The sequence below is a fragment of the Drosophila grimshawi genome, unplaced genomic scaffold (assembly GCF_018153295.1).
Source record: "Drosophila grimshawi isolate 15287-2541.00 unplaced genomic scaffold, ASM1815329v1 contig_44, whole genome shotgun sequence".
Taxonomy (NCBI): domain Eukaryota; kingdom Metazoa; phylum Arthropoda; class Insecta; order Diptera; family Drosophilidae; genus Drosophila; species Drosophila grimshawi.
Window position 1 is genome coordinate 5,640,787 of NW_025063240.1, and position 27,226 is coordinate 5,668,012.

General features: G+C 44.7%; 6 protein-coding genes across 6 annotated transcripts; 2 read left to right on the forward strand and 4 right to left on the reverse strand.

Annotated features, from left to right (window-relative positions):
- Positions 1–8,803: 8,803 nt before the first annotated feature.
- Positions 8,804–13,619, reverse strand: LOC6558627 (guanine nucleotide exchange factor subunit Rich). Its single transcript, XM_001985107.2, has 2 exons — positions 13,542–13,619; positions 8,804–13,471 (listed from the first exon to the last, which is right to left on the reverse strand). The coding sequence occupies exon 2, from the start codon at positions 13,433–13,435 to the stop codon at positions 9,170–9,172; it is 4,266 nt and encodes a 1,421-aa protein (XP_001985143.1). The 5' UTR covers positions 13,436–13,471; positions 13,542–13,619; the 3' UTR covers positions 8,804–9,169.
- A 158-nt stretch (positions 13,620–13,777) lies between these two features.
- Positions 13,778–16,493, forward strand: LOC6558635 (ATP-dependent RNA helicase Ddx1). The gene is made up of 4 exons (XM_032743349.1): positions 13,778–14,060; positions 14,114–14,165; positions 14,230–15,902; positions 15,966–16,493. The coding sequence occupies exons 1-4, from the start codon at positions 14,045–14,047 to the stop codon at positions 16,409–16,411; spliced, it is 2,187 nt and encodes a 728-aa protein (XP_032599240.1). The 5' UTR covers positions 13,778–14,044; the 3' UTR covers positions 16,412–16,493.
- On the reverse strand, positions 16,363–16,982 carry LOC6558638 (GSK3-beta interaction protein). The gene has a single exon (XM_001985105.3). It carries the CDS (start codon positions 16,980–16,982, stop codon positions 16,548–16,550), a length of 435 nt encoding a protein of 144 aa, XP_001985141.1. The 3' UTR covers positions 16,363–16,547.
- A 208-nt stretch (positions 16,983–17,190) lies between these two features.
- LOC6558640 (bifunctional peptidase and (3S)-lysyl hydroxylase Jmjd7) lies at positions 17,191–18,357 on the forward strand. The gene has a single exon (XM_001985104.2). It carries the CDS (start codon positions 17,214–17,216, stop codon positions 18,174–18,176), a length of 963 nt encoding a protein of 320 aa, XP_001985140.2. The 5' UTR covers positions 17,191–17,213; the 3' UTR covers positions 18,177–18,357.
- Positions 18,358–18,419: 62 nt separating this feature from the next.
- Positions 18,420–25,423, reverse strand: LOC6558646 (putative uncharacterized protein DDB_G0271606). Its single transcript, XM_001985103.3, has 9 exons — positions 25,030–25,423; positions 24,487–24,583; positions 23,845–24,248; positions 23,637–23,732; positions 21,943–23,575; positions 21,628–21,878; positions 20,970–21,502; positions 19,166–20,423; positions 18,420–19,101 (listed from the first exon to the last, which is right to left on the reverse strand). Exons 1-9 carry the CDS (start codon positions 25,309–25,311, stop codon positions 18,514–18,516), a joined length of 5,142 nt encoding a protein of 1,713 aa, XP_001985139.1. The 5' UTR covers positions 25,312–25,423; the 3' UTR covers positions 18,420–18,513.
- Positions 25,424–25,743: 320 nt separating this feature from the next.
- LOC6558650 (uncharacterized protein DDB_G0271670) lies at positions 25,744–27,013 on the reverse strand. The gene is made up of 3 exons (XM_001985102.3): positions 26,895–27,013; positions 26,587–26,648; positions 25,744–26,513 (listed from the first exon to the last, which is right to left on the reverse strand). The coding sequence occupies exons 2-3, from the start codon at positions 26,632–26,634 to the stop codon at positions 25,824–25,826; spliced, it is 738 nt and encodes a 245-aa protein (XP_001985138.1). The 5' UTR covers positions 26,635–26,648; positions 26,895–27,013; the 3' UTR covers positions 25,744–25,823.
- Positions 27,014–27,226: the final 213 nt, after the last annotated feature.

Below are 27,226 nucleotides of genomic sequence, written 5' to 3' on the forward strand. Positions count from 1 at the left end.
ATATGTACAGTAAAATAATGAAATCACAGCAGCGATTGGCATTATCTATCACATTGAAGGATTTAAAACTTGTCAATCGATAGGATATAATTCACCAAAGGCGACTCAAAAATTATTTAATTATTTAAGCCCAATGAGTAAAAAGTCGAATTCAAATTTCATTCTAAGTCATATGCGATTTGCAGAACAGATTAAAATATTGTCCTCAATGTCAAGACATCTATCGGAGACCAGAGAGATTAAAGCACGAAGTATGTCCTTTGAGTATGACAAAAAAAACCTCACCTTCCATTCGTTTATTAATTTATTTATAAAGATAAACTGTCAAGCGACAAGTGATAAAATCGTTGTCATCTGTAAGACTTTGGGCCTAGTTCGTTGTCCAAGAGCCGCAATGTGGTCAGAGAATGACAGTCCGGAATCAGTGAATTTTCCATTTTTTATAAGGCTTTTTAAACATTTAATAGAATAAGCAAACAACTCTAACTAATTATGACATTTAAAATAAATAAATCTTAATTTTAAATGGGATTTTTAAAATGACATTTAGAAAAGTGATACAGTTATTAATAATGAATTATCCTTCGACTTATGTAAAATGCTGTAGCTTTCAGCAGTGCAATACTCTATAACGAATTGTTGAAAACTTTCTAGAAAGCATTTGAAACCATCAGCATTTCGTTACGATAGATGCAGTCCGGAAAGCCTTCTGATACTCGACTCTTCAATCGCAAACAAGAATGTATCCTATTGAAGCCTCACAAATCATTTACCTAAGTGAAATGAACAATGATGAAGCTAGGCTGGAAATTGATATGTGAATGTGATACCTATCCAATTCAACCAACATCAACCTTCGAAACTTACCCAACCACTTGGCATAATTTGAGCTCAAGAGCGTGCTGCGCATTTTTGTTTTCTTCTGTAAACTACTAAAAGAAAAAAAAAAAACTACTAAAAGTAAAAAACTAAAAAGGGGGAAAAGTCAATGGCGTTTGGGAAATTATACAAAGCAATAAAAATAAAGAATAAAATGCTGTCACATCAAATTCGAGTGGCAATTTCATCAGACGACGTCAGGCCTATTAATTTTCAGCACACACCCCTAACAAGAAAGAATGCTAGAGAAACACCCAAAAAGGCAAACAACGCCTACAAGTATTTCAATAATTTTAGCCCCAAAAAAAAAAAAAAACAAAAAAAAAACAACGTGTGGAGAGAACTAAACAAAAATGTAATAGTACCTGCTGACAAGTTTCGCATTTCTATGGCCATTAACCCTTTTATGACCGTTACCTGGCCCAAAACCAATTTTAGCATATTTCCACAGTTTATAACGCAAATAATGCTGAATTGTGCATTTGTTATAGACGGCAAAAGGCAACTGTCGAGAGGGGCAAAGGCAATTTCAGCACTTACTGCTCTAGCCAACTGCCATTTCAGTCATAAAAATCTAAATTTCAAAGCAGCAGTTGCAAACATCAGACCATGTGGGAGATGCTCACAAAACACTTTGAATGACAGAAATTTTCGACACAAGACATGTGCGGCATTTAAGTGCAGCAGCAGCAGCAGCAGCAGCAGGAGCAGCAGCAGTAGCATCCGTAAAAGCCAAGGATACCCAGCAAAGGACGACAGACAATCAAGGCATGCAAAAATCTAAGCCTTCTCCTGACGAGCCACATATGTACGTTATGTGTATGAACTTGTGTGGCATGCAGAAATCACCTGAAACTTGAACCAAGTCTTACCATTCAGTCAGGGACTCGTTGCATGTAGGGGCAGGTTGAGGTGCAAGTGACTGGTTGCTGGTTGCTGGTTGCTGCTCGGGGGCAGCTGCTCACCGTAAAGTGCAATAATGCCTCTATTTATGCAACTCGAGTGTAATAAAAATATGCATAATTCCGCAATAAATGATTTTAAGTAACACACACACACACATACATACACTTGATTTACCCAAAGTTGATTGCCATAAGTGACAGGCGACAAGAATTTCAATTTGATTATTGATAATAACAATAATATTACTCATACTGAAATTGTGTCTTAGAATTGACCTGTTTACATTTAATATCAATTAATGCTCGTATCAATAATCAATTGGAAACTTACTCCCTAAACATTCAATTATATACACCATTATATATATATATATATATATACTTGTTTGAGAAGGATCTCATGTCGAAGATAATCTATGCTCTCAATCTTAAGTTGATTATTTAGTAATGCACTTGCTATCATTTAGCAATAATTCGTAATTGCTGATTCTATCTTACTCTGGCAATAAATTGCTTGTGCTATTAAATGATGGCTTCAATATTTCATTAGGTGGATAAGCCACAAAACCCCACAATATTCTAATTATATAAATTAAAATGTGACTTTAACTCTTATACGCCATCTTATGTATATTGATCTCAAAGTCATGGAGAATCCCAATTATGATTTTCTTTGTCGGCTGTGCCCATCTGGCACTTTTCAATGTTGCTTAAGTGTTATGCACTTACTACATACACATGCACTGGCATCAAGGCGAAATCTTTCAGATTACAACGGCATGGCAAATATGCTACGTTCGTTACCTGGTTGGGGTGGAATAGAGTGGGGCAGGGATGGGGTGCGACACTGTTATGGCCGCTATGGTCATAACTGTTGTACTAGCTTGCCAGAAACTTGAGCAGTTTGCAGGTGTTGCAGCGAAATTGCAGTTTATCTAGCTGGGCTGGCTATTTCTTTTCTTTTTGGCTCGAGAACTTAATGATCTGTGGTATATGTTGCGGGTCATGAGCGTGGCCGTAGCTTTTTACGGCGGAGGTTGGGCTTGGGTGGCGCAGCAGGAAATTAAGTTTTGGCTTGTTGTATTGCGTAAATGGCTTTTCAGTTCTTTTTGTGGGGTTGGCGCGGAAGTGAGTTGCATAAACTGCAAAGCGCGTGTAAAAGCCATGAAATCGAATTCGCAACTAGCTGCTGCCGGCCGCTTTGCCGTAATGATTGACGAAAACACCAGCGGAAGCAGCTGGCCCAAAAATTGAGCAGCAGCAAGAAATGTTGCTGGCGAAGCCGGCACATAAATCTTCATTGAAATATTTCGGGGCCAGAAAGCCGTCGAGTCATGCCTCGGACCCGGGACCACATCAAAATGGGAACTCAACGAGATCCTTTCCTCCCCAAGTTATTTTTTGCCGTCCACGTCCCGCCCACTTGCCCCATTGTTTTTTGTTTTTTTTTTTTTCGTGTGTGCAACGAAACGTAAGCAGCAACAAGAGAGAAAACTCAGCAGCGTTGCCCGCCTCCGTTGAGGCGTAGAACAAAGGGCCATTATTTACAGGTGCTGCTCGCCAAAAGTGCCAAAACAAAGCAGACGCCCTCACTCACACCCTCAAACACCCTAACACCCTTACACCCATCTACGCATCCGGCTCACACACACACACACATACACTCAGCAGTTTCATGCACACGCACAGGCGCAGACACATTGATTAATGAATTAATGAGGTAAACTTTGCACCTCAATGACAGAAAAGGTATCGCAGGTGGAGCTACTACTGCTCCTGCTCCTGCTTCAGCTTCAGCTTCTGTTTCTGTTTCTGCTTGTGCTGCGCGTGATTTTGCTTCTCTTACGTTGATGTTGCGTTACGGTATTTTCGCTCTAGCAAACTGTCGCCTTGGTTCGTTTCCGTCTCTGATTTTGGATTGCTAATGTATCGGTTCAAGGGGTCAGTCAGCAGCTGACGGGCAAAGAAAACTTCTAGCGCATAAAAGTAGGCAATGAAAAGCATCGTCAAACAGTGCAGCCCACACACACACACACACACACACACAGAAGCACACTGATATGGCCTCGTGAGCCTTGGCATTCTTCACGATGACTGGGTGCTCAGCAGGGCTGCGATAAGATGATAATTGTTAATAAGCAAATGAATTAATTAATAATTAGTGCTTGCTTAATAAGAATAATGGAAATTAATAATAAATATAAAGTTCGAATACAAATTTCAGTGCTTATTATGAAAATATGGTTTGTCAATCCATAGAGTCACGCACCCATCTCTAGCACGCACTGCAAGAGGGGGCGTGTCAGAAGAACTCAAAGCCCGATACTGTTTCTGACACGTGATAAAACGCTGGCAACGAGGCCGCATGCTGTTGCTGCTACCGCTGCCCATTTGGTTGGGGGTTGGAAATGCAGATGGACGTGAGACGAAAAGTGTGGGATGTGGAGCAGAAACTGGAGCTGGGGCACGCTAAAGGTGCATAGGGCACTGGCATTAACATTTACATGACACTCAGAGCTCACAAGTGTCGGAGTAAGAGAAACAACAACATCTGCCCCAACTTTTGCCTGCAGACACACACACACATACATCCACACCTACACATACACATACACATACACCCACATATGGTTGCTCCGACAAAAACTTGAACGATTCTTTTGTGATTGGTGCCCAGGTGGTCGCTCTGTCGGTTCAGGTCCATGTTAGTCAGTTTCGCAACGCCTCAAGGCAAACGGAAACTGTGTAACTGACGCCCCGATCCATACACACACACACTCGCACATACACACGTGTCGAGCTCGGCATTGCCATTAACGTTTCTATTGTGAGCTGTTGGCCTTAGCGAAATAAATAAAATTCGACAGCTGGGGCTGCAGAGAATGACCCAAGCGAGCACCTAGACAGCAGCCAGTCCACCCACAGGGCAGACAATTTTGCGGTTTTCAAATTTCCAAGCAGACAGCAGACGGGCAACAGCAACACCTACTTTAGTTGCCTCAGCGTATTTATCTATTCATGCCCTCGGAAAGCAAGTCGGGAACGAAGTCGAGAGTGTGGATGCGAAGACCAACTTCAAATGCAGCTAACGATGTAGGTCCAACAACCGAGCAGACGCAGCATCAGCATCAGCAGCTGCAGCAGGAGCATGAACGGGAACAGTTGCTGCTGCTGCTGCTGCTGCTGCAGCTGGAGTACCAGACGGAGCAGCCAACGCGTTGCCAATGGACTCTGCCCACTGGCAAGTTGATTCCGTGATTTTTCGACAAAAGTTTTCTGTGTCGCTGTTTTTCGGGGTCATGTCGGGGTTGTTACGGCTGCATTTTGAGCTTTTATTATGCTCCTATTTTTTTTTTGTTTTGTTTTTTTGTCGTTTATTTTTCTGGTGTTGCCTGAAATTTGGAAGTTGCAGCAAAGTTGCAAATAAAAGCGAAAAAAAAGTGCCGAGTTTTCAGTGTTTTACACAAAAGCGTCGACACAGACATGAATGAGCCCAGTGCTCAGTGCTCCGTGCTCCAGGCTCCGGCCACTGGCAGCTGGACGAATGGTTAGACGCTTCGCTAGCTACAAACAAATAGACAGACAGACAGTTGAAGGGAGAGAGAGAGAGCGGGAGAGAGAGAGAGAGAGAGAGAGAGAAAAGTTCGGAACTGCAACACATACATTAGATTGGCAGTTGGGGATTTACTTGTAAAATGCAAATGCAATGAATGTACAATTTAGGAATTTTTACACCCAAAATGCCGGAGACTTTCAGCTAGCAACTGGGGGTGCAAACTGTTTTTGAAGCTATGTGCATTCAGCTGCACTTCAAATCGGTGGAGCATGGATGGGGATGGATGGTGAGGTGGCTGGCCGGGTTAGAACTTCACTTCACAAGGGGTCGCCAGCACGACAACGTTCGTTTTTGGGTTCATTTGAAATGCAAGTCCGTTGTTTTGTCTGAACGACTCGTAATCTATGCTAATGAAATTGTTTTTGGTTTTCTAAATCAAATTCTGGCAAACAGCAACACGAGTGACTTTCGTAAACTTTAAGCGTTATAGACTAGTTAGCAAATGAACAGGAAAATATCTACAATTTTTAATCAAAATTATTGTTTTTCTTTTTGTTGGATTTTATTGTATTATAAATAATGCAGGCAATAAAATACTGCAGGAATGGTATATAAATATATCTGTTCTGTTTACTAACATGTTCCTATCAAACTCACTAAAATCATCAACAACGGAAGTCAATGAAAACAAATTTCGTATTGTTTTTGGATGCCTCCACTCCAAGCAAGTATTATATTTCAAAAATTCTTCGACAGCCAACCTACACATATATATTCAATGCAGATGATTAACAAGCTAACATATACACATATGCAGTTATGTGTGTATTGTGATCGATAACAAAGGCCTGTTGACTGCTCTGGAGGCTCTTCCTCAGATAACCGCAATTTCATTGCATGCACACAAGACTCTGGAATTTTATTACAGCCACAACAAGTTTACATGTCATTCATAAACGTTGCAAAAATCGCAGATAGCCGTAGTTGCACCCAGCTAGAGTATTACGCAGGATAAGCTTTGTGCAAGATGCACACATGCCAGAAAACATGGCAGCACATATGCATATTGAAGGCATTCATCAAAATCACCAAGACAACTCGAAATTCATCAGGCACCGCAGCGCTCAAATATTTTTGGGAAAGTTGTTACAACTACACCTACAACAACGACATTGCAGTGGTTACCAAGAACAACAACAACAACAACAGCAACTGGAGCAATAAGGCAAAGTCTGAGGATGTGGCTGGTTGCTTAACCCTTGAGTGGTGTGCCAGGAACTTGGCTGTAGACACAGCTCCAGGCTTTTCTGGGCGATGGCTGCCAACGGTCGTCGCATGTGGTGTTGTTGATTACACTGTAATATTTGTTGTTGTTGTTGTTGTTTTTGATGCCAATGTTGTTGGTGTGGTTTTGTTGTCTGCGGCATACCCGCAACATCCTGTTGTAGTTGCCATTATTACAGTTGTTATTGTTGTTGCTGCTGCTGCTACTGCTGCTGCTGCTGCTGCTCTGGTTGTCCGCAATATAAAGAATATGTAAAAGTTTTTAACAATTTCTGCAGACCGCGCTCTTGACGGCGACGACTTCCGCTGAGCAGTGTGCCTGGTGTTGATGCTTTTATTTATGTGTATCAGTGTGTGTGTGTGCATCGTACATATGCAGGCGTTGCACACAACTATAACTTTGACTGCCTCTTCGCTGAAGCGTCAATAGTTATTTTTACAATAACAACAACGACCAGAGCAACAAGATTGAAGCCTGGCATAAGAGTCTGTTGTTGTCGGCGACAACGGATACGAAATACACGAATTTCTGCGTTCTTGCCGCCAACGCTTTTCAAATTGAAGGCACACACACACACACATACACACACACACATACACACACACATATACACATGCACACCCGCATATTCAGTCTCCGCAGGGGCTGTGATGTTTGAGAGCAACTGAAAAGTTCTATGACGTTCGCTGCCAGTGCTGCTGTTGCTGCTGTTGCTGATTTTGCTGTTATTACTGTTGTTGCAGTTGTTGCAATTGTTGTTGGCCTCCTGCTCGTTACCGCCTTTCTTTCTGCCCCGTCGTCGTAGCATTACAGTGATTACGTTTTGTAAGCACTTACGTTGACGATTTTATTGAAAGCTGCTGCTGCTGCTGCTGCTGCTGCTTCTGCTGCTGTTGTTGGCAGCAAACGGGGCAAACTCCGTTGCAGTCAAAGTTTGCAATTGCGCGAATTGCGCTAAAAACTTCAAAATGTGAAAAGTGGAAATGCACAACAGACGCAGCAGGATAGGAAGCCAGAACAACAATGCTTACTAATAATATCCTATCCACCCGCAATGCGGAGTAACCGCCAAATCAAGCAGCACACGTAATGAATCTCTAGCATTCACGGCTTGCCACTTACAAAAATTAATTTGTAATTGAACTAATAAAAAATGCTTAAATGGAGTATCATGAATGCAGGTAACAGACAACAAAAAAAACAACTCCAAACATATGAGGTTTGGTACTCATCTGTAGCTGAGAGCAGGTGGTCACTGCCCCCTTATATCGTAACTTCCGATAGGATACATGAGGTTGGACACCGAATGAAAATCAAAAAAACGCATGAGTTCTCTAAGATTTTTTTAATTATTATGTATAAAACAGCTGCTTAAAATACATTAAAAATATATACAAATATTTATAAAAACTTAATTTAAATACAGTTTTAAGAATTCAACTTGAAAATTGCATTATTACTATTATCATTTATGATTGATTATAAATATATTTTATCGCAAATTGTAAATATTTTTACTGTATTTAAATCGAAAAAAAATATTTTACATAGTAATAAAAATAAACAAAGCAATAATATAAGTTATAAAAAAATCATAATATTCTTTTAAATATTATACGAGTATTTAAAGATAAAATTCATTAAAAATTAAAAAATAAACTGTTTATATTGCATATCTCTTGGCTTTTCAATTATACCAGAAGCAATTTTGGGAGAAACTGCATTGAGTAATGTTGCACACTTTTAGGGATTTGAATATTTGGTTTACAAAACTAGCTCAAACGCTGCCAAATCCGTACAGATTTTCAAAGCAAATGGACAGAATTTGAAGGTGCTGTTCTTTTGAACTGCTTTCAAGGCTTATGTGGTAATCTAAGAACCAAAGCACTTGTAAGAATTTCACTCCCAAGGCGGAATCAAAATCCCAAAAAAAAAATTTTTTTCTCGGAAACTAAATGGACAGTTTGGATGCCCTCAGGTGACACTGATTAAGCAAAAAGTTTTTAACAGGATTCGCAAAGATACTGCTCGTATTATGAGCCATTTTCTGTATTAAAATTTGTAATATTCGATTTTCAATGGATGCCTTAGAATCTCGAGGCTCTGCTCTATCAAACTGCATTCAAGGATAATGTGATCATTTAACCCATATAACCCAAATATGAAAAATCAATTAAATTTGTCTAGTTGTTATTTTATTAGTAAAAATATATATTTGTATAATTAAGATTAGAGTTTGTTGTAAATTTTATAATTAACAAATATTGCAGCAAAATTCATCTATTATATTATGAATTCCATTTATATACGTATTATTAATACAGATATTTGCTTACAACGTAATCGTTATCTATTCATCGATGTCTATTTCATTCTGAGTTCGGCCTTTAACAATTAACAAAATTCTTTCAACAATTACAAGAACACAGCAACATGCAAGAAAATCCTTAAAAAATATACCAACATACTTTTGTATGCGTCTGTATTATTATTACGTACATGCATTGAGTATGTGAATTCTATTTCTGTGTGATTACACGATGATTACATGAGCCGACAACCGTCGCGTGGCGCCTCCCGACTGCCACGACGTTGCAGCTGTTGCGTGGGCGTCGACTGTGTGGAGGAGGGATTTCCGGGATTACCATTGGATTTCGATTTAGATTCGAGACTGGCATGTCGAGTCAGACGCTGCTCCGACGACCGCTGGTTGCCGTTGGGCAGCTGCTGGCATTTTGGCACAAAGTTATTATTGGACCCATCCAATGGATCATTCTCCAGCACGGATGCCGCATCGGCGCTCAACTCATTGCTATCGTCAATGCTATCGTTCACTGCCGCCTCGCCCAGCGACTGAATATACTGCTCCAGCAGGTAAATGTGTGGCTGCAGTGTCATCACAAAGCCACGATACATGGAGCCACCATTGTCGAAGGTACACTGACTCAGCTGCTTCAGGGCGGCCTCGATGCGTCGGCAGGTGCCCACTGATTCACTGCGTATGACAACGTTTACAATACGTGATATCGAAGCCGCGTCCTGCAGCAAAATGGACAGCATGAGCGCATAGTCCGTGCAATTGGCCTCGATGAAGAGCTGGAGAAGATAGCGCAGCTTAATGGCCAACTTATCGTTCAAATAGCAGGCAACCGCATCGATGTTGTCATCGTCCGAAGCGGGCAGCGAGTAGAGGCGGCGATAGCGAAAGTTATCGAACGACAACTGCGAACTGGAGCGATTCTTTAGAGTGGGCAATGAGCTGTGCTGCAGTTCCTCTTCCTCCTTGATGCACGGCTGCAACTGTGGCGACTCCAGCTGCGCAGCAAGACTAAAGTAACCAGACTCCGAGGTTTGAGATGAGCTACCACCACCAGCGGCTCCAGTCAGCTGATGGGTGCCGCGCAACACCGCAAAATCATCCCGTCCCGCTGCAGGGAATGGGCTGGGCAACTGGAGTTCTGCATGTAAGGCCTGCAGTGCTGAGGCAAAATTATCCAGCCGCGTTGTGGCTGTCGATTCCTGCGTTAGCCAGCTGACCAAATGGAAGTCGAGATAGGCGCACATGTAGCCCAAATCCAGCAACTTGTGCTGCTGCAGCAATTGGCGTGCATGTCGCTGCAGGATTAGATCAATGTTGAAGATTTCCCGCTGTTGCCGTTCCTTGGTCGACTTACGACGAACGACAGTCGCTGAGGCTACGTTGCTGCCCACTCCACCGCTGGGCGCCTCACTTCGCTCCACAGAGGCTGGCACGCTTTGTTGCTGCTTGTTGTCCTTGGGCAAATTGCTTGTTACGGTGGTGGAATAACTGCGCTCTCGCGTCGCTATCGGTCCAAGCACCAAATTGAAGACATCCGCATTTTGATTGACCTGCGTTTGAGTTTGGGGTTGAGGTGGTGCAATTTTCACATTCAACACCATTGAGCACCGTGGCGAATCAATCTCATTGGGATCGATGGCCTTGAGGAATCGGATCAGATCCTTGGCCAGTTCCCATTTACGTTGATTCAGCGCGATATCGAGCAGCATATTCGCATGTTGTTTACTAACTGACGACGGCTCCAGATTCTGAATGATGATTAAATAACTTGCCGCCGTTTCCAGTTGCTCCGCCTGCAGGCAGAGATGAAACAGCTCCTTGGGCTTCCCGGCCATGCTGAACAGATAGGGCCAAAGTGCAATTTCAGTTTTACGCGCACATTGCACAATCGTCTCCAGATAGACGGGAAACTCGCGTATGAAATCCAAAATGCTCGGCAGCTGGGCATCGGGTATGGGATGTTTGCTGCTGGCCTCCTCCTCCAGAACTTCGTGGAGCAGCAACTCCAGGGCGTGTGGAAAGTAGGGCAAACTCCGGCAAGATTGCGCAATCTCCCAGGCCGAATAGCCCAAGTTGCGTTTGATCAACTGGCGCAGCACCTTATGCAGATACACCTGCGATTTGCGTTCCATCAAAGCGAAGGGCAAAGCAAAATGGGAGTTCGTCTCGTTCGTATACAGGGTGCTTTCGTTCTCCACACCCAGCACAATCACATTGTCGAAGAGTATGACAAGTGGATAGAGTTTTAAGGGGAAGCTCAACATAATCCGTTTGGACATGAAGCTATGCAAACGCTGCTGAGCGCCACTCTGCTCCGAGCGTTGCTGCAGAATGGGCAGCCAGACGCGCATGCCGTGCGCCCCAGAATATAGCCAGAGGCAGTCGCGCATGGCGCAGTGCTCCAGATTGTGGGAGAGCCAGAAACATTCCACACAGCTTGCCAAACAGGTGGCCAACAGTGTATTGGGCACCTGCTGGGCGGCATCCTCTCGTTGTATCATCAGTATGCGTCCACAAACATTGACCACAATCGTCTCCGCCTCCGCATTTTGTTGCTGTGGCTTTAGCTCATTGCGCAAATTGGTCACTGTTAAGCTAACAATGCAAGCGGGATGTATGCAAATGCTCTTCACGTCCAGCTCATAGGCGCACTCCACGTTGATACTGTACGCCGACTGTCTGTGCATGCGAAAAAGGCTGACAATCCCATCCGCCGTCAGGACAATCAACTGATTTCGATACGTATTTAAACTGATGACGGGCGCTCGCACCTGGATCTTGTGTCCATATTGATTGTCCAGCTTGCATTCGGCCGGATAGCAGCGCAGCTCATCCGTGCGATCCAACAGCGAATAACAGCCCATAACAATGAAGCCCTGCCACCAGAGCAGGCCACCCGACACCACAAAGTCTTTCTCCTGCGACTCGTTGCCAAACAGTTTCCACTTCTTGCTGAGCATAGCATAGTGCGCCAATCCAGTGCGTCCAGCAACCGCAATGTGTAAGCCAGCCGCATCTATGGCTGCGTAGCGTATGGGCCAATTGGTGGCCGCATAGTTGAGTGGCAGTTGGAGCAACGTCCAGTATTTGCTCTCCGTTAAAATGCTGCCCATATTCGGGCTTTGCTTCAGCTCTACGCAGTCGTCGGTGCGAGCAGTCGAACTGCTGGGGAACGTGCAATTGGCATTGCCATAGGTCTGCTCCAAATTGTCACCCTGATTGATATACAAGCAATCGTCACCCTGGAGCAGAATGTGTGAGTGGGCGCTCATGCAGGGATTCATGCTCAATGCGCTCTTCACAAACTGCAGCTGGAGCACATTGTTCTCTCCCTCGCGGCACGTCATGAACAGCTGATAGCCTTCGGTGGACCACTCCAGGCGACGCAGCTGCAAGGGATTTCGCTTCAGCAGATCCACATGCAAACCAAAGTCCCAGCTCAGCGTGGACATCAAGAGGGCACCAAAGGTGCTCCACAACGACAGGCCACCGTTTGTCCAGCTCACGGCGAGCACACAACCATCTGGACTCCACTTGAGCTCATTGACAGCGCCCAAGCTGCCAGGCAACACATTCTCCGTCAGCATCAGCGTATGCGAATACTCCAATCCAGCTGTGGCATCATCGATGGCATAAACAGCCACCGCCGAGCTCTGTTGCCCGTACGCAAGCAGTCGGAACTTGTGATTCACACTGCAAACACTTGCATCGCAGACATCCGGCACCCAGCAGCCATGCATGTGCGCCGTCTCGAAACGCAGATGATCCGCAATGAGGAATGCGGCACGCTGATCACTGAACACAGCCGCACATCCGCCTATAAATGGGGAATATTCAAGCGAGGCGACAAACGCCGTATTGCCAATGGGGGGCAAATATTTAGCGGGCTGCTGCTGCTGTTGCTGCACATAGAAGGGAATGTCGCGCAGTTTGATTACAGCCAGCGGCTGCAGATCCTCGTCGATCGTCTCCAGTTGAGACCATTGCAGTCGCAACAGTTCGCACGATTCCGTGGCCAAGAGCATTTCAGTCAGACTTATGCAGCACACATTGGAGATGACTGAGTCCAGGGTGACGCAGCGCACCTCGCGCAGGCTCAAACGGGGAATGTTCTCCTTGATGAAAAGCTCAGCGGAATCGCGTTTCAGACTCAATGCGGGTGGATCCACCTGCATGAGTATGCCACTGCCATTGGCATCAAAGTCGAGTTGATAGAGGAGCAGGGCGCCCGCATCCGTTAGCACGGCCAGCTGCCTGGAGTCGGGTTTCCATATGATTAATTGATTACTGCCAAACTCCTGTAGAGATTCAGTGCTGCGGCAATAATATGCAATTGGCAGCAGCGGATTTGCATACCAAATGCCCAGAAAATCGGAGCCAACAGCGGCAACGAGTATCTTGACAGCATCACAGGTTATGTGACGAATGTGAGTCGCTTGCCCCGGCAGCGCCAGGCTGACTCGCTTGGGCCAACCCAGTGGAAAGTACATCCTCCTCCTCCGTCTGTCTTTCCAGCGAGCAAATTGCTGTGTGTTGCACACAAAAACATACTATTATCACAATTTTGTATCAGTTTAACAATGGTTGAGTACTCACACTTGAGTTTGTTCTAGAATATATACCAAAATTTACATGTCTATTAACTAATTAGCACTTTAACAAAACATTTGCCATAATTTGATAAAAAAAAATCTCTGCATTAATGCGTATACAAATATAAGTGTTGCATATTTCCTGAAAATCACAGCTGTTGATATGCTGTCGTTATACAGCACTTAAATTCGCAACAATTTTGTTATACTTGGCAACTCTTCGAAATAGTTTTATGCATATCGTTCGAGATAAATTTGTCATGGAAGCCGAATAAATATCTGATTCGCAATTATAAAAATCCACATTTCAAATAAGTCAATTTACCTTTTAAAATATTAACATTGAAATCGAGAAACGCAGTTCATTTTGCCTTTGCCAGCAAAAGTTGCCAGGCGTACTCAGCTGAGCTGAGTGCATTGAAAAAGTCGCAAAACTTTGTGAAAATATTGCAGCCGGTGCGGAAGTGCAGAAATAATTAAAACTCATTTTAAAGATATAAATAAGCAATGACTGCATTTGAAGGCAAGTTTTTAAGTAGCTTTACATTGTCTTTTATTTAAAAAACGCTTTTGCAGAGTTTGGTGTGCTGCCAGAGCTTGGCAAAGCGACCGATGAATTGGACTGGACGTAAGTTATTTCTTCAAAAATATAATTTGCTTTCTATATGATTGGGGCATTGTTTTGGTTTTAGTTTGCCCACCGATGTGCAGGCAGAAGCTATTCCACTCATCCTAGGCGGAGGCGATGTCCTGATGGCCGCCGAAACTGGGTCTGGTAAAACGGGCGCCTTTTGTCTGCCGATTATTCAAATTGTGTGGGAAACAATACGCGATTTGCAGCAGGGGAAGGTGGGTAAGGGCGGATCTAAGACTGCTGGAGCTGTTGCTCCTTGGACCATGTCCTTCTTCGATCGCAACAATGCATTGGCCGTCACTCCGGATGGCTTTCGTTGCCAGTCGCGAGAGTTTAAGGAGTGGCACGGATGTCGGGCCACAACTGGCGTCTACGGCAAGGCCAAGTTCTATTATGAGGCCACCGTAACGGATGAGGGTCTGTGCCGTGTGGGCTGGTCCACGCAAATGGCCAATTTGGATTTGGGCACTTGTCGCTATGGATTCGGTTATGGAGGCACTGGCAAAAAGTCCAACAATCGTCAGTTTGATGATTATGGCGATGCCTTTGGCAAGGCAGATGTGGTGGGCTGTATGCTGGACCTGCAGCGTCTGGAGATTAGCTTCACCAAGAACGGCACTTCTTTAGGCGTTGCCTTCAAAATACCCGAAAATCTACGCAACGACAACTTCTATCCAGCTGTGGTGCTTAAGAATGCCGAGATGTTATTCAATTTTGGCAAAACAGATTTTAAGTATGCGCCCGGCAATGGTTATGTGGCTTTGTGTCAGGCGGGTCCAGACCATAGCGCTCCCAATCCACTTGCCAATCCCACAGCCAACCCAGCGGGCAACAAGCCGGCGCCAAATGCACCGCAAGCCATCATCATTGAACCCAGTCGCGAGCTGGCCGAACAAACCTATAATCAAATTGAGAAATTGAAGCTGCATCTGAGTCATCCGGAGGTTCGACCGCTGCTCCTCATTGGCGGCGTACGTCTCGAGGAGCAGAAGGCGGAACTGCAGAAGGGCATACACATTGTGGTGGGCACCCCCGGTCGCCTGGAGGAGCTCATCAACAGCGGCTTTGTGCAGCTCACCCATTGTCGCTTCTTTGTGTTGGATGAGGCGGATGCGCTGCTCAAGCAGGGCTATACGGATCTGATTGAGCGGTTGCACAAGCAAATCCCAAAAATAACCAGTGACGGATGTCGCCTGCAGATGATTGTCTGCTCCGCCACGTTGCATGCCTTTGAGGTGAAGAAGATGGCCGAGCGCCTAATGCACTTTCCCACCTGGGTAGACCTCAAGGGTGAGGATGCTGTGCCCGAAACAGTGCATCATGTGGTGTGCATAGTGGATCCGCAGACAGACACCAGTTGGCAGCAACTTCGTCAACCATTACGCACTGATGGTGTTCACGACAGCGACAACGTTCATCCCACACATCAGTCGCCAGAGACGCTTTCGCAGGCTGTAAAATTGCTCAAGGGCGAGTATTGCATTCGGGCCATTGATCAGCATAAAATGGATCGCGCCATTCTCTTCTGCCGCACCAAGCAGGACTGTGATAATCTGGAGCAACATTTGCGCCAGCGTGGAGGTCAACGCTACTCGTGCGTTTGCCTGCATGGTGATCGCAAGCCGCAGGAGCGCAAACAGAATCTGGAAATGTTTAAACGCGAGCAGGTCAAGTTTCTCATCTGCACAGATGTGGCCGCACGTGGACTGGACATCACAGGATTACCATTCAGTAAGTGCACTTAAATCAAAATTTGAAAATCTTTAAATTTAATTAAGCTAATTATTTATGTAGTGATTAATGTAACGCTGCCGGACGATAAATCGAACTATGTGCATCGCATTGGTCGTGTGGGACGCGCTGAGCGCATGGGTCTGGCCATCAGTTTGGTGTCCAAGGTGCCGGAGAAGGTGTGGTACCACGGCGAATGGTGTAAGACACGCGGCCGCAACTGTAATAACACAAATTTGACTGATGTGCGCGGCTGTTGCATTTGGTACAATGAACCTAATTTGCTTGCCGAGGTCGAGGATCATCTGAATATCACCATACAACAGGTGGACAAATCTCTGGATGTGCCTGTGAATGATTTCGATGGCAAGGTCGTCTATGGACAAAAGAATCTCAGCATGGGCACTGGCTATGAGGGTCATGTGGAACAAATGGTGCCCACTGTCCGCAAATTGACCGATTTGGAATTGCAATCACAATCTTTATTCTTGAAACGCTTAAAAGTCTAAAGTGGTTCGATTTTTGGGTTTGCTAAACTATCCGAAATACTTTCTTGGTTACGAGTACACATAAATTACATAAATAAACTAACATTAAAATCTTGTGTTTAATGAGTACAGCCTCAGTTTGAAAGTCCCCCTTGAATTAATTCTCCTCATCCTCCTCTTCTTCGTCTTCCTCGTGGAATTCAGTGCGCATTTGCTGAAGCTGTCGCAGCTGTTGACAGAGCTTATTGCCAAACGATTCAACATAGCGTGGACTAATCTTGTCCAGCAGTGCATACGGTGTCTCAAATATCTCATCATCCTCCTCTGCCTCGCCGTTCTCCCGCAATAAGGATTTCACCGCCTTATCCTCATCGATGGTGTCGTACAGCGAGGAGACTATTTTGAATCCTCGATTCGTCACTTGTACACAGCAGGTGGCACTTTCTATGGTGCGAATGTTGAGATAGATCTGCGTGGCACTGCTTTCCAGCTTTGTGGACATTACGATTTCAGCCACATGCCCCTTGACATCGTTAATAATCGCATTCGCCTCGTCAATGCAGTTGAACGTTTGCTCGTCAGCGTCCTGCATCCTGGTTATGTTTTTAATTTAACACTTTTGAAATTCTCATCAATTTTACAAGCGCAACATGTTTTTTCGTACCGTATGCTTGAAAACAGCTGTGCATAGAACAATCGACTATCAACTCACAATTACATCGATACTTAGACTGAAGCATCGAATGAGTAAGTGATTTTGGCAATCCGTGTGTTGCCTTTGTCCATATATCGATAATTTACTTAAGTATTTATCGGCTTACGCATGCTTGACATCGGCATGGCTCAAACTCAAATTGAAACTGCCATAAAACTGCTGCTCCAGGAAGCCGAGGAGCTATCTATTGGCGGACATATAACGGAGTTGGAGGACCTGCCCAGTGCATTGGACTTCGCTCGTGATTACTATGCCAAGAACGCACCCGTCGTTATACGCCAAGCAGTGGCCCGTTGGCCAGCAGTGGAAAAGTGGACTCCGGATTACCTGCAGACCACATTAAATGATAAAATTGTGGATGTGGCTGTCACACCCAATGGCTATGCGGATGGTTTAGCTACACAGGATGGCACGGAATATTTCGTGCTACCACTGGAAACACAAATGAGGCTATCGGAGCTGCTGAAACGTCTCGATGATCCCATGGGCGCCATACACTATATACAAAAGCAGAATTCCAATTTCAGCGTCGACTTTCCGGAGCTGGCTAATGATATTATGCCCGATGACTTGAACTTTGCACAGAAGTGCTTTAATAAGCCGCCAGATGCGGTTAACTTTTGGCTGGGCGACGAGCGTGCCATTACATCCATGCACAAGGATCCCTATGAGAATTTGTACTGTGTCATTTCAGGCTACAAAGATTTCATACTGATTCCACCGCATCAGCTCTGCTGTGTTCCACGTCGCACTTATCCCACTGGAGTGTACAAACAAAAATCCTGTGGACAGTTTTATATTGAACCTATGCTCGATGATAATGGCAAATTGCAGCACACAGAGTGGGTTAGCATTGATCCACTGGCACCAGATCTGGCCACATATCCGCAATATGTCAAGGCGCGTCCTCTGCGTGTGCGCGTCCACGCTGGCGATGTGCTCTACCTGCCCAATTATTGGTTCCATCATGTGCGGCAGAGCCACAAATGTGTGGCCGTCAATTTCTGGTATGATATGGAATATGACAGCCGCTATTGTTACTATCGCATGCTGGAGCAGCTCACAAATTAATCGACGCAGGATTAATTAGTAAATAGTTGACGGCAATCAACTTTTCATTAATATTTAGCTATTAAGTGCCTTATTGTAATTGTAAGCAGAAAAGTTATCTGAGAACTGGTTGCTTTTTTTGTGTTACATATTTATTAAGTATATAATTTAATACAAACTAAATATTCAAAAAGCCAAAAACAAAAATAATTAGAAAAACAGGCCACTTCTGCAGCTAGTAACTAATTTAGTTTATATGTGTTTTAGTCATATGTGTTTGTGTATATATTGATTATACGCATGCTTGGGAATGTTGTTTGGATGTGTGTCACCTACAAGTCTAACAAACTAACTAATTTTAATCTAAGCTGATGCTCTGTGTATCCGCAGCTGCAGCTGCGTTAGCTTTCTCGTCTGGATTCTCATTGTTCTCGCACTCCGTATCGCCGCCGTTTAACGTGACCTTCTTTTGATCTGCCTCGGCCAAGTCGGCATCATTATTGGAATCCTGCGAATGGGATTGAGCACGTACGCGTTTGTTCACCTGTTTTTTGTTCACCCTCCTCTCCTCCTTACTTTTGACCTTGGGTTGTGGGCAACCGTTGTGCGGCTGCTCAACCACAAAGAGCTGTTCCAGATATGCGCGATACCAAAGTAAGAACTCATCACGCTGTCGCGGCATTTCCATCTTCTTGATCTTGGCATAAATGCGTTTGGGTGAAATGAGCGGCGAGGCGGCATTGGGTATCCAGCTGGCGGCGGAGTTCTGTGCCGCATTGGCCGTCAACTTGGAGACCTCGGCCAGCAGCGAGTCATTGATGATGGTGTTGTTATGCGTCTGGTTGCGTATGCGTTTGATTATGTACTCGATAAGCTCGTGATCGGGCGACACTTCAATGCTGGCCACTGGCGTTGCAGCCCTTTCGATCACAACCTCAATTATTTGCTTAAAAATAGACGTGCAATGAACCGCGTGCAGCAACAAACGGACAAAATTTAAAGCTACTTACATCTTCGCTATCCAAAGACGCAGCGCCCGCAGCAGCTGTCTCACAGTGAGCCTGTTCAACAGCGTTTGCTGCTATGACGACACCAGCACCAGCAGCCTGCATTGGCAAGCTATCTTCATCCTCAGGCCTATCGTTGGCTGGCTGCTCCTGTGGCGTTTCATTGCCACTTTCCGTGGCCTCAGTTGTCTCATTCAAAGCTGCACTCTCAGCTGGCTGTGCGCTGCTCGCCTGCTGTCCCTGGTTGAGCGTCTTCCGCAGACTATGCATTTCATTGTAGAGTTGCTGTTCGCCTTGTTGCTGCTGCTGCAGTTGTTGTTGCTGTTGTTGTTGCTGCTGTTGTTGCTGCTGCTGTTGTTGCTGCTGTTGTTGTTGCTGTTGCTGCTGTTCGAAGAGAGTTTCGAGTCGTCTATACACATCCTCCTTGATGGACTCGTAAAACTTTGTGGTAAACTTGTCATTTTTCAATGCATTGACCAGCAAATTACGATTTAGTTCCTCAGAAGCGGTCTCCTCCGTTTGCTCCAGCATCGCATTGGATTCATCTGCCGCAGTGGACTCCAGAGCAGTTACATTGTATAAGGGACCAGCGGGCTGTACTGGTAGAGATTCTGGCGGCACTGGCAGTTCATAGTCCATGTATTGAGCAGGCAGCTCGAAATCAAAGCGTAGATGACGCTGCTGCAACGGTGTCAGAGACACCGTCGATGTGGTCGGCTTGGCAGGAACTTTATTCCGCTGATACTGGGGGCTATTCACGTTCATGTTGAGCAAATTGGATGAGCCGGCGGCCAGTTCGTGCAAAGCGAAGTCCTCGTCACGCAGCGTGGGCATCAGGCGACGACGATTGCGGCGCCTGCCTCCACCACTGCTGCCGCTGCCACCAAACACTGCGGAATCATTGTTATCATCCTCATCCACATCCTCCTCGTCGTGGACATTCTCACGCCAATCGCGATTGCTGCTGCTGTTGTTCAAATTGTTGCTGTTGCTGCTGTTGTGCAGATGCTGTGTTGTCGTCTCATAAAAGTGACGATGTTGTTGTTGTTGCTGCTGCTGCTGTTGTTGCTGCTGCTGTTGTTGATGTTGCTGCTGCTGCTGCTGCTGCAGTAGCATGCTGCCTGTGGCACTGCGAGCTGTGTGTGGCAGATGCGTCTGGAAGTAGCTGGGACGCTGACGCTGTCGCTGAATCTGTCGATACTGATGCTCCACATTGAGTTCCTCATTGCTTTTGTTAGAGAGCAAATTCTGGCGCGTATAACTGCAAAGCGCACAAATATTAATGGGTTAATAAAAGCGAGCAACAAAATAACAGCTTAATTTCATATGCAAACGCAATGTTAAAGTAAATAAATAAATTTTGTCAACAATTCTGTACCGATTAAGAATTGTTTATATATAAAGCATACAATGTTATAGCAGCAATATATTACTATTTAATTTGTTTATGAATTCACTTAGCCCTTGTGTTAGTAATTTTAAAGTATTTAATTATAAAAGCAAACAATAAATATCAATTTTAGTAGTAAACTAAATCTGATTGGAAAGAATTTTACAAATATTGAAAAGTTCGTAATGTTTTTTTTTCTTCTCACTACTTACTTCTGAACAATTTTAAATTGAAAATAAATCAAAATTATTTGTAACATTTTTGTCGTGGCACTTCGTTGAGTATTTGTTTTATTGCTTTGGCAAGGAATTTAAATTAACATTTCTTTGGTTCCCAAAAGAATAAATAAATCAATAGCTGCCTAATCCATATAAAAGAGCCCGACACCATTTGATTATAGATATTCTGGCGCTTTACCTTCGGAAGTTGTCCCAGTAGTTGTTGGCCCGATTGCCCGGTGGCACCTGATTGTTCAGTGTGGCCGGAGTAACTCCATCCTCTGGCAATGAATGCAAATTGTTCGCATGCTGATTCTGTGTACGCAAATTGGCATTGTTCTGATGTATGGTATTGTTATGATGATTCATAAATATCGGTCCCGGACTGGTGCGATACGAGGGCGGCGACAGCGGCGTCTCGTTGTTAAAATGCGTTGGCGGTGCAGACGTCGGCGGTGGTGGTGGTGGTGGCGCTGCATTATTCAAGTACGTCTGCGATGAATGTGGATCGTTGCTACTATATATATTGTTGCGATGACTGCTGCGCTGATAGTTGCTGAAGGCGCTCTGGTGTGAGGCTCCAAAGCTGTACAGCTGCTCCGACTGTGCGCGATTACTGACGCCGCCCAGGCAGAGATTGTTGGGTGCCAGGCCGGAAGTAACCGGTGGCACAGACTCCGAGCGCAGGCTATAGGCGTGCTCCTGGCACGACGTAGCTAGACGATCTTGTAGCTGTGGGCACAAAATGAGAAATTAGTTTAATAAGTCAAAATTAGAATGGGTGCTTAAACGTTACACCTTATATTTTAAACATATATTTTAAATAAATTGAAAAATCAATGGATTCATTAAATTACCGTATGTATCTGATTGTTGAGGTTATCAATCTCACGCTGCTGATGCCACAAAGTCTGATTGCACTGACAGACCGAGTTGATGAGCATCTGCTGCGTTTGCATAAATTGCTGCAGTAGCACAGCATCGGGCGTTGGGTTACCACTCGAGGCATTTGAAGAGGCAGCCACCACGGGGGCAGGAGCCGCACCAGTTGGAGTCGTTGGCACATACACTGGCTGCGAGTGCCAAGCATTGGTAGCATTTTGAGTACCTGTTTGAAGATGTAGATGAGAGCTGATTAGTTTAGTTTACTAGATTAATGTAAAGATACTTACTCCAGATGCCCTGAACGGGTGCCATGGGCGGCGGCATATATTGCGATCTGGTGCTGCTCGACTGCAGACTATCATTGCCCAGCGATTGGCTGTCTATGGTCAGATTTAGCTCCTCCTCATTGTTTGACACTGAGTGGGCAATACGTGGCTGATGCGACTGCTGCTGTTGTTGTTTTTGATGTGTTCGTCGTTGTTGTTCCAGGTGTTGTTGCTGCTGTTGCAAAAGTTGTTGCTGCTGCTGATGATGATGATGAAGCTGCTGTTGTTGTTGATGTTGTTGTTTCTCAACGACAGTGCTGGCCGATGGCGAACGCTTCAATGTTGCCGAAGATGCTGCTCGCATTTGAGCAAAATATCTATCGCTATCAGTGTCATCGTTGCCCTCATCATCCGCCTCCGATGTGGTGTTGGTGTTATTGTTATTGCTGTGATTGGTGCTGCTGCCATTGTTGTTCATATAACGCGCCTGATATTCGCGCTGCTTCTCCTCGTACTCCCGTCGCAGTTGCTCACATTGCGCACGCAACTCATCGCGCGTCTGCTTCTGCACTTGACTCGTTGTTGCCTCCTCTTCCTCCTCCTCGTCGTCTTCGTCACGTTGCCGGCGAGGCGTAGGCGTTGGCGTGAGACTATTACGCAGCAGAGCCTCATCACCCAGTTGCACTGCAGCCGCTGCTTGCTGCTTGCGACGCTCAATTTCGGCTTTCAATGCCATTATGCGATCGCGTTCCTGCTGCAAACTGGCCGCTTCGGCACGCAGCTCTGAAGTCACATCGTTTAGTGCATGCACACGCTGCGAAATATCTACGGGCATCTCATGGTGGTCGGGACTGGGACGCTCCAACGTCTCACCCATGCTGGGTGTGCTCTCCTCTATTTGGGTGACAGTGTCCAGCATGCCCTTGAGCCTGGCCATTTGTGCCTTTAGGGCATCAATGTCCGCCGTCTTCTGATTGATCATGTTCTGAGCGTGTTGGGCACGCTGTGCCGCCTTAGACGCTTCTTCGCGCAGGATGGGCACATTGCGCTGGTATTCAACGGGCACAACGCGCTCATTTACGGGCCTCGTCAGTTGATTAGTCGGCGGTGTCGGCTCCTTTGGCTTTGCCTCCTTCTCCAGGTCAGCGTTACGCGCAGCGTTCGACTCCCTGGCGACGGCATTAATGCTGTTCAGTTCATTTACCAGCTCACGCATATCCTCGCGCTGCGAACGCAATGATTCCAGTTTCTGTTGCAGTGCCTGCTGTTCGGCCAAAATCTCTGGGCCGTCGTCACCCAGTATGTTGCTCAGCTCGTTTTGATTGTGTATGAAAGACGTGAGATTTTTCATGCGTCCCACCAGCGAAGCCATGTCATCCTGGACTTGCTGTACGGACTCATAGTTGGGTGCATCGCCATTACCGGCATGCGACAAGCGTGCGCTGTTTTGGCGTAGTTGCTCCATTTCGTTGAGATGTGTTTTGGCCATGTTTTGGATTTGCAGCAACTTTTGCTGCTCATCATGTAAATGCTGCATGTTTCGATTGGAGGCATCCAAGCGCTGCTGCAGCTCATCGAAACTGGGCGTAGTATCCGGCGTGGGCGTCTCCATTACACTGTGCAGCGATTGTATGGACTGGGCCCGATCGCTCATCTGCGTAATTAAACTGAATTACTTTTGCTGTTCTATGTAAAAAACTTGAGTGCACACCTACCTCACTTAATGCAACATCCTCTAGACTCGTCGAATTGACAATGCCCTCCTTTTCGCCAGCGCCCGGGTTGATTTCATGAACCATATTGCTCAATTGCTGTAAGCAAATGAGAAAGAAACGTATTGAAAATAGGGAATATTTATTTGATGCTGACTTATAAATTCCATTGACAGTGAGATTTTATAGAAACACTTTTCGAATACTTTACCTGTACTATACTGCCTGTTGTCTGCTGACCACTATTGCTATTCCAATTCTCATCCAAACCCAGCAATTTGCGCAGGAATTCAATTTGTGAACGTGTCGAGTGCTGCGATGCTGTTGGTCCAAATATCTGATGAATCACAGTTTGAAGTGCTGAGGGCACTTGATGATTGCTGGTGTTGTTGTTGCTGTTGCTAGTGCTGACTGTGGACTGCTGTTCCTCGATGCCGTTGGTCGTGTTGGGTGTGACGACACCTACTGTTGCATTGGGTGTCGTTGGCTGACGCAGTCGCAGGGCAGCTGCTGTTGCTGCTGCCGGCTGCAGTGGTGACGGCGCTTGTTGATGCTGAACTCGTTGCACTGGACGCACTGGGAAGCAAAAGCGCTGCTGTTGCTCTTGAAGTTGATCTGCAAAGCAAGCGAAATTTGTACATTTGCAAATGACGCAGCCAGAAAAAAGCTGGCCAGCTGCCCACAGTGATGCCCAATGCGAATGGCCCTCTCCGTGGGCGTTTATTTTTGTGCGCTGTTTTATATTTAGACTATGAACTAGCGCACATTTTATGTGAGCAGTAAATCTTGGCCCCAGGTGTGCGTGACGATATTAAATATTTAATGCCCAATTACTATACTGCCGTAAGCTTACCTGTTGGATCGTAACTGTGCTCGGCTGCCAATTGACGCAGTGCCTCTCGTTGTGTGCTGATATGTGTTTTTGTTACTGTTGCACGCTCCAGCAGATCCTTGAAGCAACAACAAACGCAGATTAGCAATAGACAAATAATCAAAATCGCGGCAATTTTTGCAGCTATATGGGATATAGCTATATGTATATATATATATATGTACAAATGTATATATATAGTTGGAAATATCAGGCTGTGTTTCGTGGAGGAGGTCGTCTGTATTACTAAAACAGCGCCAGACTTCTCGAATGATTTTGGTCAAAAAACACAATGAATGTGAAATTTATTTTTAAATGCAAGAGCATCAAGAGAGAAACTGAGAGAGAGTGGGTTGGACCAGCTACCAAATGGGCGCCATGGCAACGAAAATGTGCAAATTGTGGTCAATCAATATAAACAAAAAAGAAAAACAGTGCCGGTTGTATTTGAAGCACATTTGATAATGGTGTGTATGTCTAGGAAATATGCCGATGCTTATAAAATCCCGATGATGATCTACTTACGTATAGATTTTTGCAGTTGCCACGCCGCAGTCCCGATATGAGCTCCTTTACCCGTTCCCTCTCCTGTTCCTCCTGTTGCTTGATTAGGGATGAGTTGCGCGCACGACTGCTACTGGATCTGGTTGTCGGCGGCGTTGTATTTGTTGTCGCTGCTGCTGATGTTGCTGTTGTTGATGCTGATGTTAATGTTGCCGCAGCCTGTTTGGGAACGGCACCGGTGCTCCGCGTTTTATCACACTCGTTTTTTTTCATTACTAATTTGACGGGCGGTGTCGACGCCATTGGAAAACGTATGCATATACAATTTGCACAGTTAACAAATATAAACTAACACTGACGCTTGAGGCGGCGCATACTGCTCATATCAATTGAATATCATTTGAACGCAGCACTCATTTCAAAAACATCATTTACTTTTAAGTTCCCAAAATAAAAAAAGGGATTTTCGAAGCTGAATTTTTTACAAGCAAACAGCTGCGTCCTGACAACTAGAGATGGCACATTTTCTTATCGATATTTCAGAGCTGGATGTTTTGCGGCAAATGCGATACATTGCCAAGCTAACACTATCGATGTTTTTGCACAAGCGAAATATGACACTACTTATCGATGATTCTGGTCAACAAATTTTACTAGCAGCCAGTACCAGAAATTCAAAAATTAAAACAAAAACTTGTTAAACATAATGCATGCTTGCACCCATTAAAACAGCCATTTCAATTTGATATATTTTAATTTCATATATATATATATAAGTAAATCAGCAAGCAATTCATTTCTTTAATAGTATTAATCTATTTGCCCTGTTTGCGTTGTATAATTTCCTCCTTTAAGGTTTTAATCCGAAGGCGTTCCGCTTTCAAGCTCTCCTCTTGACCACGCAAATCACTGGTGAAATCCGTAACCATATTGATCATCGCGTTGAGCAATTCCGCGTTGTCTGGAGAACTTTCGGCTGTGGGCGCTGCCGATACTGCCGTCTCCGATGACAATGCCTTACTACTGGTGCTAGTGCTGGTGCTGCTACTGGATTGAACACTTTCCGCCCTCATAGTTTGTCTACTCTGCTTCACAGTCGAAGAGGAAGATGACTCCATGGTGGACATGTGCTGCTCAATGCGCTTTGTGGTGTCCGTCATTTGCTGTACACGTTTGAATTGCGCCTTTAAATTCTCAATTTCCGCTAGCTTCTCCTGGAGATAACTGGCCGTTTCTTCTTTGTCCTCAATGCCCTCGCCTTCACTGGCTTGCTCATCGGCTACGACATTTGCTTGCACTGTACCAGCGCTGTCTCTAGAATGTGTGGACTGTGACTCAGAACTGCCCTCTACCGATGTCTCTGTGGTTTCAACGATCTGTGAATGATGCTCTCTGGTCGCCATCCTCAATTGTGTTCGCTGCGCACTTAAAAGAGTTAATTCTTGCTGCAGCTGTCGACGTTCCTCGTGCATTTCCTCTAGCTGACGGTTGGATGCAGCCAGAATCTATAAAAATATCAAGAAAGAGCTCATATATTAGATTCTAGTGTTCATATTTTTCACATTTCATTTGACTCACCTCGCTCAATGCAGCATTGTCTTGAGGTTTATTTAGCTCGTTGACCATTTCGAACAACGTTCCTGAAATGAGAATTCTCTAGATGATTATATTACCCAAATTGTGTGTTCAATTGTGTTTTCAAAATACACACACGCAACTAGAGCTCATATATCTATAAATAAAATTCTTCTTTGTTTCATGTCGAACTGACTTGGTGGCAATATTTGTGTCAATCATTTTGACATTTTTAGGATGATGTGAGTGGCATCCACTTGGAAACAAAAAGAAAAAAAAAAAACAAAAAAAAAATAATTATATAAACTTACAGATATTTGCAGGCGCTGCTCAACAAAATGTTAAGGAAATATGTTTTTTTTAAATATTTCTTTTAGAACAATGCGCTGGTCTACGCGCGACGAGATTCCAATATTGCTACTAAATGACTGAGCCGAAAATGAAATTATTTTATACGATAATTTATGCACAAACATACAGACATATCTATAATGTGTACGCTCCCAAATATATATATATATATATATGTATATATACATAGATGTATGTAGGTAAAATTCTTTGCGAGCGTCAGGCGACAAATGTTTCAAAAACAATATAACCCTTACATATTTTAAGCGATTTTTGATGCTGTGCCAATATC